This window comes from Salvelinus namaycush, chromosome 3 (genome assembly GCF_016432855.1).
Source record: "Salvelinus namaycush isolate Seneca chromosome 3, SaNama_1.0, whole genome shotgun sequence".
Classification (NCBI taxonomy): domain Eukaryota; kingdom Metazoa; phylum Chordata; class Actinopteri; order Salmoniformes; family Salmonidae; genus Salvelinus; species Salvelinus namaycush.
Genome location: NC_052309.1, coordinates 63,810,332 through 63,830,126, shown reverse-complemented (window position 1 = coordinate 63,830,126; position 19,795 = coordinate 63,810,332). Strand labels below are relative to the sequence as shown.

At 44.2% G+C, this 19,795-nt stretch overlaps 2 protein-coding genes across 3 annotated transcripts; both read right to left on the bottom strand.

Annotated features, from left to right (window-relative positions):
* Positions 1-4,110: 4,110 nt before the first annotated feature.
* LOC120044488 (interferon a3-like) lies at positions 4,111-12,589 on the bottom strand. 2 transcript variants are annotated; one of them, XM_038989142.1, is made up of 6 exons: positions 12,187-12,589; positions 11,926-12,013; positions 11,557-11,631; positions 11,277-11,426; positions 4,776-4,853; positions 4,111-4,445 (listed from the first exon to the last, which is right to left on the bottom strand). In XM_038989142.1, exons 2-6 carry the CDS (start codon positions 12,010-12,012, stop codon positions 4,356-4,358), a joined length of 480 nt encoding a protein of 159 aa, XP_038845070.1. In that variant the 5' UTR covers position 12,013; positions 12,187-12,589; the 3' UTR covers positions 4,111-4,355. The 2 variants fall into 2 exon arrangements, with proteins under 2 accessions (XP_038845070.1, XP_038845069.1); XM_038989141.1 differs by lacking the exon at positions 12,187-12,589 and having other exon boundaries at positions 11,926-12,125.
* Positions 12,590-15,556: 2,967 nt separating this feature from the next.
* On the bottom strand, positions 15,557-19,406 carry LOC120044487 (interferon a3-like). The gene is made up of 5 exons (XM_038989140.1): positions 19,257-19,406; positions 19,026-19,097; positions 15,996-16,148; positions 15,761-15,859; positions 15,557-15,643 (listed from the first exon to the last, which is right to left on the bottom strand). The coding sequence occupies exons 1-5, from the start codon at positions 19,404-19,406 to the stop codon at positions 15,557-15,559; spliced, it is 561 nt and encodes a 186-aa protein (XP_038845068.1).
* Positions 19,407-19,795: the final 389 nt, after the last annotated feature.

Below are 19,795 nucleotides of genomic sequence, written 5' to 3'. Positions count from 1 at the left end.
AATTTGACCGAATGTGACTGATGATAATGCTAATGACAGTTATGGCTATATTTATTAAAAACATTTATTTAACCGTGAAAGTCCCATTCAGATATAGAATCATAGGATGATGATGATGATGTTAATTGGAGGTGTAGGTTTCTGATTATGCAGTTTTTATGCTAAGTCTTTAGGTTACCTTGTAACAATGAACTATCTGATCATGTCATTGATTATTCATGATTGTTGGCCAATTAACTATGAATGATTATTTTAAAACTTGAGATGAATTCCACTGTATTTGTGCAGTCAGTTAATTACAAATGTTGTTAAATGGGTGAACAGGTTTATTTGGCAGCTTACAGTAGTGTTTAAAATAAATATATTACATCTGCTCATTTGTAGTGCATAGACTCGAGTAGAATCTGTAAGTTCTTGAATATCCACACGATTTCATTTCGAACAACCTCCCGGGTACTGTTGTCCTGAAACGATGAAACCCCACAGTAAATTGAATTGAGTAAATGTAACGAAAAAGTGATTCAAATAAAACCATTTAATATAGGCTTCTGTGTTATTTTAACCTTTTGCTATAGAAGATGCTTCATTTTGCTAGAGTAGCGTTTTGTAGAACAACGTAGTGTCTCCATGAAAACGTGCCCAATGGTAGAATTATCATCTGTGTAACGATCGTCTGTGGTGGTAGAAGGATTGGACCAAAGCGCAGCGTGGTAAGTGTTCATGTCTTTAATGTAAATCCAAAACTGAACACAGGAACAAAAACAATAAACGATGATCAAACGAAACAGTACCGTGTGGCGACAAACACTGACATGGAAACAAACACCCACAAACCAAAAGTGAAACCCAGGCTACCTAAGTATGATTCTCAATCAGGGACAACGATTGACAGCTGCCTCTGATTGAGAATCATACAAGGCCGAACACAAAACCCCAACATAGAAAAGCACACATAGACTGCCCACCCCAACTCACGCCCTGACCATACTAAATAAAGACAAAACAAAGGAAATAAAGGTCAGAACGTGACAGTACCCCCCCCCCCCCCAAAGGTGCGGACTCCGGCTGCAAAACATGAACCTATAGGGGAGGGTCTGGGTGGGCGTCTGTCCGCGGTGGCGGCTCTGGCGCGGGACATGGACCCCACTTCACCATAGTTTTCATCCGCCTCCTTAACCGCCCCCGTGGCCTCTTACGAGCGGCGATCCTCACCGCCGACCTTGGCCTGGGAACCCCAATAAATGGGCTCATAGGACTGAAAGGCACCTCTGGACTGAGGGGGCTCTGGCGGGCGGCTCTGGCGGCTCCTTACTGGCGGGCGGCTCTGGCGGCTCCTGACTGGCGGGCGGCTCTGGCGGCTCCTGACTGGCGGGCGGCTCTGGCGGCTCCTGACTGGCGGGCGGCTCTGGCGGCTCCTGACTGGCGGGCGGCTCTGGCGGCTCCTGACTGGCGGGCGGCTCTAGCGGCTCAGGACAGACGGGCGGCTCTAGCGGCTCAGGACAGACGGGCGGCTCTAGCGGCTCAGGACAGACGGGCGGCTCTAGCGGCTCAGGACAGACGGGCGGGTCAGGGGGCGCTGGACAGACGGGCAGCTCAGGCGGTGCTGAACAGACGGGCAGCTCAGGCGGCGCTGGACAGACGGGCAGCTCAGGCGGCGCTGGACAGACGGGCAGCTCAGGCGGCGCTGGACAGACGGGCAGCTCAGGCGGCGCTGGACAGACGGGCAGCTCAGGCGGAGCTGGACAGACGGGCAGCTCAGGCGGCGCTGGACAGATGGGAGACTCTGGCCTGCTGAGGCGCACAGTAGGCCTGGTGCGTGGTGCCGGAACTGGTGGTAGCCCGACTTGGAATTCCGAGTTGGATGACTGTTCAAAACGTATTTTCCCTGTCGGAGCTAGTTTTTTTTTCTCCAGAATTCCTAGTTGTTTGAACTCACTGAAGTCTGAGATTTCCCAGTTCCGAGTTTCCAGTTGTTTTGAACACGGCAAAAGTCATGCTGGATTGACAGCATGGCCAATGTATTCAACCTTTTCTGGCCCGTGGTGTTGAAAGTTTATCCTTTTAATCTTGGAAAGAGACCCTTAAACCCAGACTTGGACCACACACAAGTCTACTGAATAGCAGGCTAGTTATTTTAAATTAGCCACTGATTCCTTCCAAACCTCTCATTGTTGAATTTGCAATTTCCAACTTGTTGTGTAATGTTCATGTCTAATGGCCGATGAGCACTTATACGTTTAATCTATAATATCTCTTCCTATGACAAGGATTGAAATGGATTTGACAGTAGATTGTCAACGTGAGTCATGATGATGACTGCTTGTCTAGCTTGCGAGCTAAGATTTTGAAAGCTGGACGTTGACTTGATCAGTCCAATCAAAGCTTTGGTAGATATATCTTGATTTAACGTCATTTTATTTGTGGCCAATGACCTTGAGCCTTCATGGATGGGCACTTCTAATGTAACTCTATGGCAGCACCTGTTAGCAATTTATGTTTTTCTTCAATAACAGAAACTCCAAAGCAAATCAGGGCGAGAAAATTGGTTTATTCTGAGTGGACAAATCAAGATGTTATGCTGGGAGGTAGATGTTCAGATGTTCAGTCTCCCCTGTCCTCAGCTTTTCCCCACCGAACAAAGAAACAGGATGCCATTTATAACCCCTCCACCTAGCCTGGGGTTGACCAATCAGAAGTCCTTGCAGTACAACTTGGCCAATGGCCAAATCCTGCCCCCGACTCAATGTACAGACCAATGACAACGTGGCACACGTAGTACACGTCACTCTGAGTTCAGGAGTGACATTCCACAGATTCTGAACAGATGTTGAACTGAAACCCAACTCCTATTTACAATTTGGTATTGACCATTAGAACTCAATTTTCTTGTCCTCTCATCCTTTGCGATGTGTATTTCTCATCAACATATTCTTCACAAGGGGCTTAAATTCTCGAGCTTTCCACATAGATTTTTTGGGTGACGTAGTGTCCCCATGAGTGACAGAACACTGAGACAATCACAGCGCAACTAGAGATTATTACCAACCCCTATGCTTTGCATTTTCCGATGTCTGCCCCACCACCACAGAAAGCACTGAGCTAGGCTGAAACACCTGCATCTTGGAGCTGCCTTACTCAAGAGACCATGTTGGTATGCAGCTTCATTAACTCAAAGATGTTTTTTAACATTGTTTGCAAACTGATATGTGACACGTATTAGTACCAAAATGACATGCAAAACAGGCAACAACAACAAAAACATAACTATATTTCTTGCTAAAAGGGTGGGGCATGAAACAGGTGGGGCTCTGAGTATTATACCATACAATATAAACACGCATACACACCATTCTAGATGTTAAATAATAACCTCATATAACCTCATACCATTATACATGTAGTAATGGATACACAGTATATCTACAATAACTCTATTCTATCCAGGATTTCCAAGTCTTATGAAAGGACTTTGTGCTGCCACATTGGCCTATATAATACACACTATTGTCTAATGTTATACAACAATTGACCTCAGTAATCCATTGAGAATTATTAGGAGGATACCCATGATGCCACTTAAAAAGTAATATATATATGACTAAGCTACATCAATTATTTGTTTTTATTTTTTGCCCACCAGCACCATGCCTTGTTCAGGGGACTAAACTATTATTCATTTCAAGTATTGCTTGTTTTTTGTCTCATTTTCCATTTTGTCTTTCCATGTCTTTTTTCTTATTTCTCCTCCAATCATAGTAGGACAGACTTTATAAATGAACATCCCACATTGTCAAGTTCCTGGTCCCCCAGATTATCCTCTACTCCTCACCCAGATCTCCCCACCCCGTTCAGCCCACTGCCCCAGTGTGATTACCACATAAAAACAAACAGGAAAAACAAAAAGAACAGCAACCCTCACAAAGTACAAAAACACAGTAAAAATAATTTACATAAAGAAACAAAACTACAAGCATACATAAACTTAAAGTAGAAATTATCATGTGACTGATCAGCAACAAGTTTAATGTGCGTCCCTTCTGATGGTTAGATAAGATATTATAAATCCACTCTCATTGGTTTCAGACAAGAACGAAATTTGGACAATTTAAACAAAATATATTTTTATTCACATTTTCAATATTATTTTTCACTGTTTTTTCAAGTCGACCGGCAATACAGTTCAGTTCAACACAGGTACAAAAGGGAAATACAAAATATAAATAATAAATTATTCAAATAAAAAACAATAATTTATGGATTTAAATATAATAAATAGACTGACAGGGTCCCCCACATGATCGTATTCATGCTTAATAAACTGGTAAGGGCGTAGCTTCTGAGATGAGTCCGGATGATCAGTGCATCTTTGCCGCAAGGATATCCAATCTTTGCAGATGACGTTTAGTCTCTTTCCTGATGAGCTCCCACGCCTGTGCACTGTAGTTCTGAAAAACACAGAACATTTGAAATATTAGTGGGGTGAACGTTCTTGGCAAAATAACGACCATAATGTCTTGAACAACAAAGAAAGACCTGGTGCCGTATGTATTAAGCTTCTCAGAGTAGGAGTGCTGATTTAGGATCAGTTTTGTCTTTTGGATCACTATAAATAAGGACAGAGGAGACCTGATACTAGATCAGCACTTCTCTGAGATGCTTGATACATATGTCCCCAGAACCCACATTTTTCTTAAAGAACACTGCTCCTGTTTAGCCTAGTTTATATTAATTTGATTACATGTATTAAACACATTTCCATACTAAACCAAACTCACCATTTTTCTCAGAACCTTCCTATTCAACTTCTTGAAGTACCGTTTCAGTCTCCTCTCAGGTTTCATGGAGGGTGATACCTGTTGGACAAAATTAACCAAAACTTTAGCATCATACAGATGTAGGATCTTCATTTGAACCCTTTTTTTCTGAGAATTATCCTGCACGGCAGGAAATGGAAACTTAATGTGTATTCAATGTTTGAAAAGGCTTCTAAAGATTGTAATTTCCACTTTAAAATATCAAACTTGACTTGCCATAATGAAAAATGCATCAAAGCCTACGAAAACTTTCCATTAATTATAATCCATAATAATTTACATTTCTCATTGCTGCAATATTATTTATGTGATGTCGCAAACTGGCTCAAAACCTGTAATAACCCATATACAGTGCGTTCGGAAAGTATTCAGACCAATTCCCTTTTTCCAAATGTTGTTACGTTACAGCCTTATTCTAAAATGGATGAAAGAAAAAAATTCTTCATCAATCTACACACAATACCCAATAATGACAATGCAAAAACAGAAATAACTTATTTACATAAGAATTCTGACCCTTTGCTATGAGACTCAGAATTCAGCTCAGGTGCATCCTATTTTCGTCGATCATCCTTGAGATGTTTCTACAATTTGATTGGACTCCACCTGAGGTAAAATCAACTGATTGGACATGATTTGGACAGGCACAAGCCTGTATATTTAAGGTCCTACAGTTGACAGTGCATGTCAGAGCACAAACCAGGCCATGAAGTTGGGAAATTGTCCGTAGAGCTCCGAGACAAGATTGTCTCGAAGGCACAGATCTGGGAAAGGGTACCAAAAAATGTCTACAGCATTGAAGGTCTCCAAAAAAACAGTGGCCTCCATCATTCTTAAATGGAAGAACTTTGTAACCACCAAGACTCTTCCTAGAGCTGGCCGCCCGACCAAACTGAGCAATCAGGGGAGAAGGGCCTTGGTCAGGGAGGTGACCAAGAACCCGATGGTCCCTCTGGCAGAGCTCCAGATTTCCTCTGTGGGGATGGGAAAGCCTTCCAGAAAGACAACCATCTCTGCAGTATTCCACCGATCAGGCCTTTATGGCAGAGTGGCCAGACGGAAGCCACTCCTCAGTAAATGGCACATTGCAGCCCACTTGGAGTTTGCCATAAGGCACCTAAAGGACTCTCAGACCATGAGAAACAAGTGTCTCTGGTCTTATGAAACCTATTTGGCCTGAATGCCAAGCATCACATCTGGAGGAAACCTTGCACCATCCCTACGGTTAAGCATTTTTGTGGCAGCATCATGCTGTGGGTATGTTTTTCATTGGCAGGGACTGGGAGACTAGTCAGGATCGAGGGAAAGATGAACGGAGCAAAGTACAGAGAGATCCTTGATGAAAACCTGCTCCAGAGCGCTCAGGACCTCAGGACTGGGGCTAAGGTTCACCTTCCAACAGGACAACGATCCTAAGCATACAGCCAAGACAACACAGGAGTGGGTTCGGGACAAGTCTCTGAATGTCCTTGAGTGGCCCAGCCACAGCCCGGACTTGACCTGATCGAACATCACTGGAGAGACCTGAAAATAGCTGTGCAGCGACGCTCCCTATCCAACCTGATAGATCTTGAGAGGATCTGCAGAGAAGAATGGCAGAAACTCCCCAAATATAGATGTGCCAAGCTTCTAGCATGATACCCAAGAAGACTCAAGGCTGTAATCACTGCCAAAGGTGCTTCAACAAAGTACTGAGTAAAGGGTCTGAATACTTATGTAAATGTGATATTTCAGTTTTTTATTGTTAATACATTTAGCAAAAATGTCTAAAACACGGTTTTTGCTTTGTCATTATGGGGTATTGTGTGTAGATTGATGAGGGGGGAAATCTATTTAATCAATTATAGAAAAAGGCTGTCACGTAACAAAATGTGGAAAATGTTAAGGGGTTGACTAATTTATATGTACCTTATACGTAGATTTCTCCACTTGTGGAGTTAGGCTACTCCTAAACCAGGGCTCTCCAACCCTGTTCCAGGAGAACTACCTGCCTGTAGGTTTTCACTCCAATGCTAATCTACCACACCTGATTAAAACTTCTTAAGGCTAGGGGGCAGTATTTTGACGTCTGGATGAAAAGCGTGCCCAAAGTAGACTGCCTGTTACTCAGGCCCAGAAGCTAGGATATGTATATACTTGGTATATTTGGATAGTAAACACTATAACGTTTTAAAACTGTTAAAATAATGTCTGTGAGTATAATAGAACTGATTTGGCAGGCGAAACCCCGAGGACAAACCATCCAGGGGGAAAAAAAATTGAGGTCATAGGATTTCCCAATAGTTTTCTATGGGATACCTGTCACGCCCTGGCCTTAGTATTCTTTGTTTTCTTTATTATTTTAGTTAGGTCAGGGTGTGACATGGGGAATGTTTGTGTTTTGTCGTTTTGGGTGGTTATATGGTAAAGGGGGTGTTGGGTGTAGTGTATGAGTTTGTGTTGAGTGAATGTTTCTAGGTATGTCTATGGTTGAGTGAATGTGTCTAGGTATGTCTATGGTTGCCTGAGTGGTTCTCAATCAGAGACAGATGTCTTTCATTTGTCTCTGATTGGGAGCCATATTTAAGGCAGCCATGGGCATCATGCATTTGTGGGTAATTGTCTATGTCTAAGTGTTTAGTGTCAGCACTTATGTTTGATTAGCTTCACGGTCGTCTGTTTTGTTGTTTTGTTTAGTTGTATAGTGTTCGTGTCGTTTTCGTCTTCTTTCTTTAATAAAGAAGATGTACTTTCCACACGCTGCATTTTGGTCCTCACTCTCTTCACAAGACGATTGTGACAATACCCTTATTATTAGGAACCTGGTTGCAGTTCCTATGGCTTCCACTAGATGTCAAACGTCTTTAGAAATTGGTTGATGTTTTTCTTTTGAGAAATGAAGAAGTAGTGCTATTCATTCCATGTGTCACTCTGAAGGTCCCTACCATTTTGGTGCGTGTAAACAGGAGCACGCTCCGTGTTATTTTTCTTTGGTATTGGAAACAGATTATCCCGTCTTAAATTTGAGCAATTATTTACATTTTTGGATAGCTGAGGTTGGATTAGGAATGTTGTTTGAAATGTTTGGACCAAGTTTACAGGTAACTTATTAGATACTTTGTGGTCATGTTAGGCGAGTTGGAACCGGTGTATTTCTGAATCAAATGCGCCAAATAAATGGACATTTTGGGGATATAAAGAAGGATTTTATCGAACCAAACGACCATTAATTGTGTCACTGAGACATTTGGGATTGCAAAAAGATCTTCAAAAGTAAGGCATTTATTATATCGTTATTTCTGACTTTTGTGTCGCACCTGCCTGGTTGAAAATTTATTTTCATGTGTTTGTATGCGGGGCGCTGTCCTCAGATAATCGCACGGTCTGCTTTCGCCATAAAGCCTTTTTGAAATCTGACACAGTATAACGGTTTTCTTCCAGGGGTGAAGGAGAGGACCAAAGTGCAGCGCGGCTAGTGTTAAACATGTTTAATAAAGAACAAGTAAAACACTACAAACAACAATACAAAATAACAAATGTGCAAAAACCGACACAGACCTATCTGGTGCAGACAATCACAGAGACAGGAAACAAACACCCACAAAATCCCAACACAAAACAAGCCTCCTATATATGATTCTCAATCAGGGACAACGATTACCATCTGCCTCTGATTGAGAACCATATTAGGCTGGACATAGAAACAGACAAACTAGACACACAACATAGAATTCCCACCCAGCTCACGTCCTGACCAACTAAACACATACAAAACAACAGAAAACAGGTCAGGAACGTGACAGAACCCCCCCCTCAAGGTGCGAACTCCGGGCGCACCCCTAAAACTCAAGGGGAGGGTCTGGGTGGGCATCTGTCCGCGGTGGCGGCTCCGGCGCAGGACGAGGACACCACTCCACCACTGTCTTTGTCCCCCTCCTTAGCGTCCTTTGAGTGGCGACCCTCGCCCACGACCTTGGCCTAAGAATCCTCCCCAAGGCCCCCACATGATTTAGGAGGTAGCTCAGGACAGAGAGGTAGCTCAGGACAGAGAGGTAGCTCAGGACAGAGAGGTAGCTCAGGACAGAGGGGCAACTCCGGACTAATGGCAGCTCCGGACTGAGTGGCAGCTCCGGACTGAGTGGCAGCTCCGGACTGAGTGGCAGCTCCGGACTGAGTGGCAGCTGCGGACTGTAGGGCAGCTCATGACTGGAGGGCAGCTCATGACTGGAGGGCAGCTCATGACTGGAGGGCAGCTCATGACTGGAGGGCAGCTCATGACTGGAGGGCAGCTCATGACTGGAGGGCAGCTCATGACTATAGGGCAGCTCATGACTGTAGGGCAGCTCATGACTGTAGGGCAGCTCATGACTGTAGGGCAGCTCATGACTGTAGGGCAGCTCTGGCAGCTCCTGACTGGCTGGCGTCTCTGGCAGCTCCTGACTGGCTGGCGTCTCTGGCAGCTCCTGACTGGCTGGCGTCTCTGGCAGCTCCTGACTGGCTGGCGTCTCTGGCAGCTCCTGACTGGCTGGCGTCTCTGGCAGCTCCTGACTGGCTGGCGTCTCTGGCAGCTCCTGACTGGCTGGCGTCTCTGGCAGCTCCTGACTGACGGACGGCTCTAGCGGCTCCTGACTGACGGACGGCTCTAATGGCTCGGGACAGACGGGCGGCTCTAATGGCTCGTGGCAGACGGATGACTCAGATGGCGCTGGGCAGACAGATGGCTCAGATGGCGCTGGGCAGACGGATGGCTCAGACGGCGCTGGGCAGACGGATGGCTCAGACGGCGCTGGGCAGACAGATGGCTCAGACGGGGCTGGGCAGACGGATGGCTCAGACGGCGCTGGGCAGGCAGGCAGCTCAGACGGCGCTGGGCAGACGGATGGCTCAGACGGCGCTGGGCAGACAGGCAGTGCAGGCGGCGTTGAGCAGACGGCCGACTCTGACCTGCTGAGGCGCACAGTAGGCCTGGTGCGTGGTGCCGGAACTGGAGGTACCGGGCTGAGGGCACGCACCTCAGGGCGAGTGCGGGGAGGAGGAACAGGGCTCTGGAGATGCACTGGAAGCCTGGTGCGTGGTGTAGGCACTGGTGGTACTGGTCTGGGGCGGGAAGGTGGCGCCGGATATACCGGACCGTGAAGGAGGACACGCGCTCTTGAGCACCGAGCCTCTCCAACCCTACCAGGTTGAATGGTCCCCGTAGCCCTGCCAGTGCGGCGAGGTGGAATAACCCGCACTGGGCTATGCAGGCGAACCGGGGACACCACCTGTAAGGCTGGTGCCATGTACGCCGGCCCGAGGAGACGTACTGGAGGCCAGATACGTTGGGCCGGCTTCATGACATCCGGCTCGATGCCCAACCTAGCCCTCCCAGTGCGGCAAGGTGGAATAGCCCGCACTGGGCTAAGCACGCGTACTGGGGACACCGTGCGCTTTACCGCATAACACGGTGTCTGACCAGTACGACGCCCTCTCACTCCACGGTAAGCCCGGGGAGTTGGCTCAGGTATCCAACCCGGTTTCGCCACACTCCCCTTTAGCCCCCCCCCAAGAAATTTTTGGGTGAGCCTCTCGGGTTTCCAGCCACTCTGCCTTGCAAGCGCCTCATAATGCCGCCTCTCCGCTTTTGATGCCTCCAGCTCCGCTTTGGGACGGCGACACTCCTCTGGCTCTGCCCAGGGTCCTTCTCCGTCCAGAATCTCCTCCCATGTCCATTCCTCCTTGTACCGCTGCTGCTGTTGCTGCTGCCCGTTGCCACGCTGCTTGGTCCGGGTTTGGTGGGTGTTTCTGTAACGGTTTTCTTCCAGGGGTGAAGGAGAGGACCAAAGTGCAGCGCGGCTAGTGTTAAACATGTTTAATAAAGAACAAGTAAAACACTACAAACAACAATACAAAATAACAAATGTGCAAAAACCGACACAGACCTATCTGGTGCAGACAATCACAGAGACAGGAAACAAACACCCACAAAATCCCAACACAAAACAAGCCTCCTATATATGATTCTCAATCAGGGACAACGATTACCATCTGCCTCTGATTGAGAACCATATTAGGCTGGACATAGAAACAGACAAACTAGACACACAACATAGAATTCCCACCCAGCTCACGTCCTGACCAACTAAACACATACAAAACAACAGAAAACAGGTTAGGAACGTGACACACAGCGACTGGATTAACAAGAAGTTAAGCTTTATTTTGATGTATTACACTTAAATTTTCGTGAATGTTGAATATTGATAGTTCTGTAGTATGAATTTGGCGCTCTGCAATTTCACTGGATGCTGTCAAATCGATCCCGCTAAAGGGATTGGCGCGTGAAGGGATCACTAAGAGGTTAATTATGTGGTTGATAAACTGAATAAGGTTAGTTACAACTGGGGTTGGAGCGAAAACCTACAGGAGGGTAAATCTCCATGAACGGGGTTGGAGAGCCCTGACTTAAACAGGGATTATACTTTAAATAGACCCGTTACTTACACAGGAATTAATGTTCTCCAATTGGCGTTCTAGAATGTTGAGGAAATCGTCCAGGTTTTTCTTGTCCCAGGTGACAGATTTCATATTCCCATCAAACAGTTTTGTGATTTGATAGATGGTCTCTTTCAGGAATCTGACTTGGTCCTCAAACTACACAGGAAGATAGAAAAAGAAGATTAGAAAAAGTATAGGCTTTCGTTATGGCATCAATATAACATTGGGTCAAGACCGCCATACCAAAGCATATCAGAACACGATAAGTCACATTTCTAGTCTTTACCTCGGCATCATCTATGTGTCTGTAAAGTGATGTTGGGAAAAAGACTGGGGCATCCTGCTTTGTGATATCTCCTCCCTGGAAAACAATCAATATAGTATGTTAAGTCACTTGTCAAATACTTCAAGACCAATCAAGACAGACATAAAGTATGGCTTATACTGCAAGTACAGTAGGCCTAATGTAGATAGCGTCTCTTGATCTCTGTCATTATAGCCTTAGCTCCCTTTTAGTATGTATATTCAAATATAGGCTTACAGTCTTCTAACAAAAAGGCTAAACATGAAACATATGACTACTTGACTTGGTTGGTTGTTTTGCTGTCCTTAATACATGCATTCAGTCTCCTCTTACAGTGTGCTGATAACTCACCATCTGGTCCAGCAGTGAAAGGTATTCTGCGCTCAAGTGGCCGTAGTGGTGTCGTATCCAGTCACAGCAATGACACACGCTCTGCATACTGCAAATAATAAGAAAAATACACGTCCAACTCTGCATTGTATACATTGTAAATAGCAGTTCGTTTCGCTATTAGTTTTCCAGATGAGTTTGAACATCTTGGCTGTGTTAAGTAGTTTTATGTGGAATTGGGAAAGGGAAAGCTGTATAGAGAATTTCCCCTGGTCAACCTACCGGAGGCGGGAACTTTCATTTTCCAGACTAGCACATAGAGCAATAGGAATTCCATGCCTGCTCCGTCTCCTTGACGAACAAATCCAAGTAAATCTATAGACATTCTCCTTGAATCCGGCTTTAAACTTTAGTTGAACCACAAGATAAGATTATTCCATTTAGATATCGGCTAGGCTATTAGTGTAGCGAGAATAGGCTATTCGCGAGCTTTGCTTTCAACTGCTAATAACTTCGCGTGAACCGATAAAAAAAAAGTCTGATAACAAAATCGTCGAAGTCGAAATAAAACCCACACTTCTTAAGAAATTTAGCCATATAAGACATTAATTTAGTGGGTTTCGTTCAAAGTTAGTCCGAACAATTGTTCCGTCGTCCTCTGCTGTTGCGCTACAACTGAAAAGTGAATGGGAGACGTCAGCGTCAATACCCACATCTCTCAACTTTCATTTTCACAATGACGTAACGAACTTTCACCCTACTGTTGTCTGCTGGTGATGCAACGTTGACAAGCAACGACAACATGATTTGTTGGAACTTTCTATTTGTCGTTTATTTTACAAGGGGAAAATGAAAAAGAATATGTGACTATAGTTCCTTGGTATAGGCTACGATATCAGGGATATTTTCCCTACAGAGTCAATAGATTTGACAGGGCTTTGTGTGTGTGTGTGTGTGTGTGTGTGTGTGTGTGTGTGTCATAGTGTTGTGCACGTTTTTGAATGACTATACAAGGTCAAATCTTGGCAATGGTTTATTGCTCATTTTTATATATAATATTGGTATTCATTCATAATATACAAAGCCTGTTCAACTGTAAAGATCATATACTGTAGGGTAGTGGTCACCAAAACTGTCTGCACGGTCCTGGAGACAAGCAGGAGGAGGTGCAGGCTTTTGTTCCAACCCAGTACAAACACACCTGTTCCATCAGGGTCTTGATAAGATGTCATGGGTGGTTTCATATTGAAATGTCATGTTATAGGCAAAAATGTCAGATGTAGCCTAATTATTCTGCTGCATTTGTTCACTCCAACTCTCGGAGATGCTTTATAAATACGGGCCTTGGTGTTATTCGATACAGCCTTAATAGGACCAGCCATGAGGAATCATAATCGTGACACTTGAAACGTGATACCAACGAGTCAAAGAGCTATATTTCCCATCACATATGTCATACATTTATTGCCTATAGTTTTACAAATTTAAGTTTAGGGGTTTGAGGAATTGGAACACTAGTAAGCATGGCAATAACATTAGCAACAGGGCTGCGGCCACAACACAGGACAACTGATAGAATATTTGCCGTGTGGCGATGTCCAAACTGCTGAAGTGGCTGACGTCTTCATGCTTTTTAGCGCTAGTAGTGATACCTGTCAATTGTGCTGAAACGTCTTCTTATGTCGCATGACACGCCTGCGGTAGACGCATTTTGGGGGTTTCCCAGCTGTTTTACACAAGTTGTGTGATGTCATCAGTTTCACCTGAGTCTTCTCCCCAGTAATCATAGACACCTTTGGCCGACCTATCGAATTGGGAATATGTAGTTTTGAGAGCGTTTGCATATTGGGATGACGGCGCCAAGACATCATGATAGAATGTTGATGTCTAGCAGACATATCAACGATGTAGAACTGTAGACTTTAGAATGTGTAAGACGTCAATGAGCAAACAATGTCTAAACTGCATCATCCCAATGTATGCAGGATACATCGTGCCTACCCACTAAGCATGGTGCTGTCTGGACAGGCCTTCTTTATTTGGTCAGATTTTTGGTTTGACTGTTAATTTCATTGTCCAAGGATAAATTTGGACAGCACAGTACAGTACAATACAGAAGAGTACAGTAGATTACAGTTCATTACAATACAGTGTACATTACAGTAAAGTAAAGGAAAGTAACGTACAGTAGAGTTCAGCACAGTAGACTGTAGCCTACTTTACACTAATTTACTAAACTGTACTGTACTCTACTGAATTAAACTATGCTGTACTGTACTGAATTAATATCTACTGTACTGTACTCTACTATACTTTATTGTACTCTACAGTGCTCTATTGTATTGAACTGTGCCATACCATACTGTGCTTTTCAAAGTTGTGAAACATAGCCTAAATATCTATGATTGGTTCAGATTTGGTCTGGTCATTACGTTTTGGTCATTCAGCAGACACTTTTATTCACAGCGGCATACAGTGCATTCAATTAAGGTACAGTGCATTCGGAAAGTATTCATCCCCATTGACTTTTTCAAAATGTTGTTACTTTACAGCCTTACACACACACACACACACGTAGTGTTTTGCAACTGCACTTGAAGAAACTATCAAAGTTCTAGAAATTTCCCGCATTGACTGACATTCATGTCTTAAAGTAATGATGGACTGTCATTTCTCTTTGCTTATTTGAGCTGTTCCTGCCAAAAATATGGACTTGGTATTTTAGCAAATAGTGCTATCTTCAGTATACCACCCTTACCTTGTCACAACACAACTGATTGGCTAAAATGCATTAAGAAGGAAAGAAATTCCACAAATTAACTTTTAACAAGGCACACCTGTTAATTTAAATGCATTCCAGGTGACTACCTCAAGAAGCTGGTTCAGAGAATGCCAAGCGTGTGCAAAGCTGACATCAAAGCTGGGTGGATACTTTGAAGAATCTCAAATATAACATATATTTTGATTTGTTTAACACTTGTTTTGTTACTACATGAATCCATATGTGTTATTTCATAGTGTTGATGTCTTCACTATTATTCTACAATGTAGAAAATAGTAAAAATAAAGAAAAACCCTGAGGTGTGTCAACTTTTGACTGGTACTGTATATATATACTCTGGACTCCGACATATTTCTATGTTTCTTATGTCCATTCATTTACTTTTAGATTTGTGTGTATTGTTGTGTATTGTCAGATATTACTGCAGTGGTAGAGCTAGAAATACAAGCATATCGCTACACCCGTTAAAACATCTGCTAAATGTGTCTATGCCATAAATTACAATTTATTTGAGTAAAAAAGATTACAGCTGTAGAGGACACATTTATTTAATTAAAATATATTTCATTATTACAATAACAAACATTTCCTATCAGGTTGCAATAATAAATACAGTATGCAATGGCCTTCATGAATACAAAAGAAAATGCACGGAAACATTGATACATTAGGCTATGTATAGCCTAAGTCAATCACAGAATTATTCAGTATAAAAAATAATTTATTCCACAGAGTTGTGAATACATTACTACCCAATAAATAAATACGTAAATAAAAACAAATAAGTAAACATGTAAATAAATAGTTAGATATATGAATAGATAAATAGATATATAAATAAATAATATCTACACAACACACACATAACGCTCATTGGCTACTTAATGTTGTGTCTAGTCTTTGTAGGTGTGCCAGCACCACTGTCCTTATGTCTTCCCAGCCGCTTGCGCTGTAATCCTGCATAAATGAAATACACTTGTTGAGATTTTAGAATAAACACATGTTGTATCATCACACAAATACATCCAGATTTGGTGAATGTACTCTCTTTGTAAGACAAATGGATCAACCTACCTCGCGTTTCAAGTAATTCTTCAGGAACTTGAAGTGAAGGCTCATCTTTTTGTTCACTCTTTTGACAGATTTTGATTGTCTAGTTTTCATAGCCTTTACCTGTTAGAACAAAATACAAATATTTCATTTAATATGAGTTGATTAACATGTAACCACTTATATTATAATCTAGTAGGATAGTATAATGTTTTCCTTTTTGCATTAATGTTAAGGGCGAAAATCACAAATGACATACGCATTGGTCCAGCTCCGAGGTCTGGCGATAGAGGTCATTCATAAACTTGTCAACTCCTTTCTGGTCCCAGGCGGTGGACTCATATTTACCACTGCTGTACAATTTCTTTATGGTGTTCAGAGTATGCGAAATGAAGGTCATCTGTTCGTCAGCCTAGAAGAAGAGTGATTTGCAAATCTCACTGCAACTCCCCTCCAAGTCTCCGACCACTACCTTGTATCCTTTTCCCTCTCGCTCTCATCCAACACTTCCCACACTGCCCCTACTCGGATGGTATCGCGCCGTCCCAACCTTCGCTCTCTCTCCCCCGCTACTCTCTCCTCTTCCATCCTATCATCTCTTCCCTCTGCTCAAACCTTCTCCAACCTATCTCCTGATTCTGCCTCCTCAACCCTCCTCTCCTCCCTTTCTGCATCCTTTGACTCTCTATGTCCCCTATCCTCCAGGCCGGCTCGGTCCTCCCCTCCTGCTCCGTGGCTCGACGACTCACTGCGAGCTCACAGAACAGGGCTCCGGGCAGCCGAGCGGAAATGGAGGAAAACTCGCCTCCCTGCGGACCTGGCATCCTTTCACTCCCTCCTCTCTACATTCTCCTCTTCTGTCTTTGCTGCTAAAGCCACTTTCTACCACTCTAAATTCCAAGCATCTGCCTCTAACCCTAGGAAGCTCTTTGCCACCTTCTCCTCCCTCCTGAATCCTCCTCCCCCTCCTCCCCCTTCCTCCCTCTCTGCAGATGACTTCGTCAACCATTTTGAAAAAAAGGTCGACGACATCCGATCCTCGTTTGCTAAGTCAAACGACACCGCTGGTTCTGCTCACACTGCCCTACCCTGTGCTTTGACCTCTTTCTCCCCTCTCTCTCCAGATGAAATCTCGCGTCTTGTGACGGCCGGCCGCCCAACAACCTGCCCGCTTGACCCTATCCCCTCCTCTCTTCTCCAGACCATTTCCGGAGACCTTCTCCCTTACCTCACCTCGCTCATCAACTCATCCTTGACCGCTGGCTACGTCCCTTCCGTCTTCAAGAGAGCGAGAGTTGCACCCCTTCTGAAAAAACCTACACTCGATCCCTCCGATGTCAACAACTACAGACCAGTATCCCTTCTTTCTTTTCTCTCCAAAACTCTTGAACGTGCCGTCCTTGGCCAGCTCTCCTGCTATCTCTCTCAGAATGACCTTCTTGATCCAAATCAGTCAGGTTTCAAGACTAGTCATTCAACTGAGACTGCTCTTCTCTGTGTCACGGAGGCGCTCTGCACTGCTAAAGCTAACTCTCTCTCCTCTGCTCTCATCCTTCTAGACCTATCGGCTGCCTTTGATACTGTGAACCATCAGATCCTCCTCTCCACCCTCTCCGAGCTGGGCATCTCCGGCGCGGCCCACGCTTGGATTGCGTCCTACCTGACAGGTCGCTCCTACCAGGTGGCGTGGCGAGATTCTGTCTCCGCACCACGTGCTCTCACCACTGGTGTCCCCCAGGGCTCTGTTCTAGGCCCTCTCCTATTCTCGCTATACACCAAGTCACTTGGCTCTGTCATATCCTCACATGGTCTCTCCTATCATTGCTATGCAGACGACACACAATTAATCTTCTCCTTTCCCCCCTCTGATAACCAGGTGGCGAATCGCATCTCTGCATGTCTGGCAGACATATCAGTGTGGATGACGGATCACCACCTCAAGCTGAACCTCGGCAAGACGGAGCTGCTCTTCCTCCCGGGGAAGGACTGCCCGTTCCATGATCTCGCCATCACGGTTGACAACTCCATTGTGTCCTCCTCCCAGAGTGCTAAGAACCTTGGCGTGATCCTGGACAACACCCTGTCGTTCTCAACTCACATCAAGGCGGTGACCCGTTCCTGTAGGTTCATGCTCTACAACATTCGCAGAGTACGACCCTGCCTCACACAGGAAGCGGCACAGGTCCTAATCCAGGCACTTGTCATCTCCCGTCTGGATTACTGCAACTCGCTGTTGGCTGGGCTCCCTGCCTGTGCTATTAAACCCCTACAACTCATCCAGAACGCCGCAGCCCGTCTGGTGTTCAACCTTCCCAAGTTCTCTCACGTCACCCCGCTCCTCCGCTCTCTCCACTGGCTTCCAGTTGAAGCTCGCATCCGCTACAAGACCATGGTGCTTGCCTACGGAGCTGTGAGGGGAACGGCACCTCCGTACCTTCAGGCTCTGATCAGGCCCTACACCCAAACAAGGGCACTGCGTTCATCCACCTCTGGCCTGCTCGCCTCCCTACCTCTGAGGAAGTACAGTTCCCGCTCAGCCCAGTCAAAACTGTTCGCTGCTCTGGCACCCCAATGGTGGAACAAACTCCCTCACGACGCCAGGTCAGCGGAGTCAATCACCACCTTCCGGAGACACCTGAAACCCCACCTCTTTAAGGAATACCTAGGATAGGATAAAGTAATCCTTCTAACCCCCCCCTCCCCCTTAAAAGAGTTAGATGCACTATTGTAAAGTGGTTGTTCCACTGGATATCATAAGGTGAACGCACCAATTTGTAAGTCGCTCTGGATAAGAGCGTCTGCTAAATGACTTAAATGTAAATGTAAATGTAAATTTGTATTAGTATATGCCTTATGAATTGAGGGCAAATATAAGAAAATTATAGCAAATTGCATATTCGTTATAACCAAATTATATACAGTGCATTCGGGAAGTACTCAGAACCCTTCACTATCTGCACATTTTGTTACATTACAGCCATATTTTAAAATATATTAAATATGATTTATTTCATCAATCGACACACAATAACCCATAATGACCAAGCCAAAACACGTTTTTAGACATTTTTGCTAATTTATTCAAAACAAAAACTGTTTTTGCTTTATCATTATGGGGTATTGTGTGTAGATTGATGATGATTTTTTATTTATTTGTAATCAATTTTAGAAATGGTCTGTAACGTAACAAAATTTGGAAAAGGTGAAGGGGTCTGAATACTTCCCGAATTCAGTGTTTCATCCACTCTTAAATGGATAGAACAAAACCTTTTTTATGCATATTTATTACCTTGAAATTATTGACTTGTCTGTATTGTTTGTCAGGGAAAGTGATCTGAGGTTCTCGAGAGACTTCATGACCCTGAGATGCCAAAAAATATAAACAAAATATTGCATTTTTACTACTGTACAAAAAGGAGTCAGGTAATTTAAATGAAACATAGCAGCTCATGAAATGTTTAAAAGATGGCAAGAGCTCAATGACCAGGAACAAGTGAATAAACATTTCCCTATATCCTACCATTTTCTGAAGCATCGTTATGGTGTTGTTGCTGAACACTTGGAACATGCTCGGAGACCGAGGAAGTGTCTTCATCCACGTGCATCCGATGGTTTTATTCCAGGTGCAAATCGTCATGACCAAGCACATCCAAAAGCTGATTGAACCCATTTTAGCGTAGGTCTGCTGTAGTTCTCGGTCTGTCCACAATCAATCTTGATGCCCTTCCGAAAGATAGCCTACTTCGTGTAATTCCGACAAAACAAAGTTGTCCGCAAAGGAGAAAAAGATAAAGTGTTCTTCCTGATCGATCAATTTGTCGAATTCCCGAGTTCTGTCATGCTCCAACCTGTGTCGATCCTTTATACTAAGAGTCTGCAAGGTATTCCAAAAGTGAAAGGTGGAAGTTCCCTTACACTTTCATACCTGAGAGTTGTTTTACGTCTGGAGAAAATGCAGGGAAAGGACAGGTGCATCTCTCAAAGAATTGTTACATAGGGTTATTTGCTATTTTATCATGGCCTTTCAACCAGGATTTTTTTTAATTAAAAAAAGAAACA

Coding starts and splice junctions, on each gene's coding strand:
- LOC120044488 (XM_038989141.1), bottom strand. CDS start 12,060: ATGTATACAATGCAGAGTTGGACGTGTATTTTTCTTATTATTTGCAGT. Junction 11,632..11,925: donor TTTCACTGCTGGACCAGATG/GTGAGTTATCAG, acceptor ATTGTTTTCCAG/GGAGGAGATATCACAAAGCA. Junction 4,446..4,775: donor GGAAGGTTCTGAGAAAAATG/GTGAGTTTGGTT, acceptor TGTGTTTTTCAG/AACTACAGTGCACAGGCGTG.
- LOC120044487 (XM_038989140.1), bottom strand. CDS start 19,406: ATGGGTTCAATCAGCTTTTGGATGTGCTTGGTCATGACGATTTGCACC. Junction 16,149..19,025: donor GACAAGTCAATAATTTCAAG/GTAATAAATATG, acceptor CTCTTCTTCTAG/GCTGACGAACAGATGACCTT. Junction 15,644..15,760: donor AGAATTACTTGAAACGCGAG/GTAGGTTGATCC, acceptor TCATTTATGCAG/GATTACAGCGCAAGCGGCTG.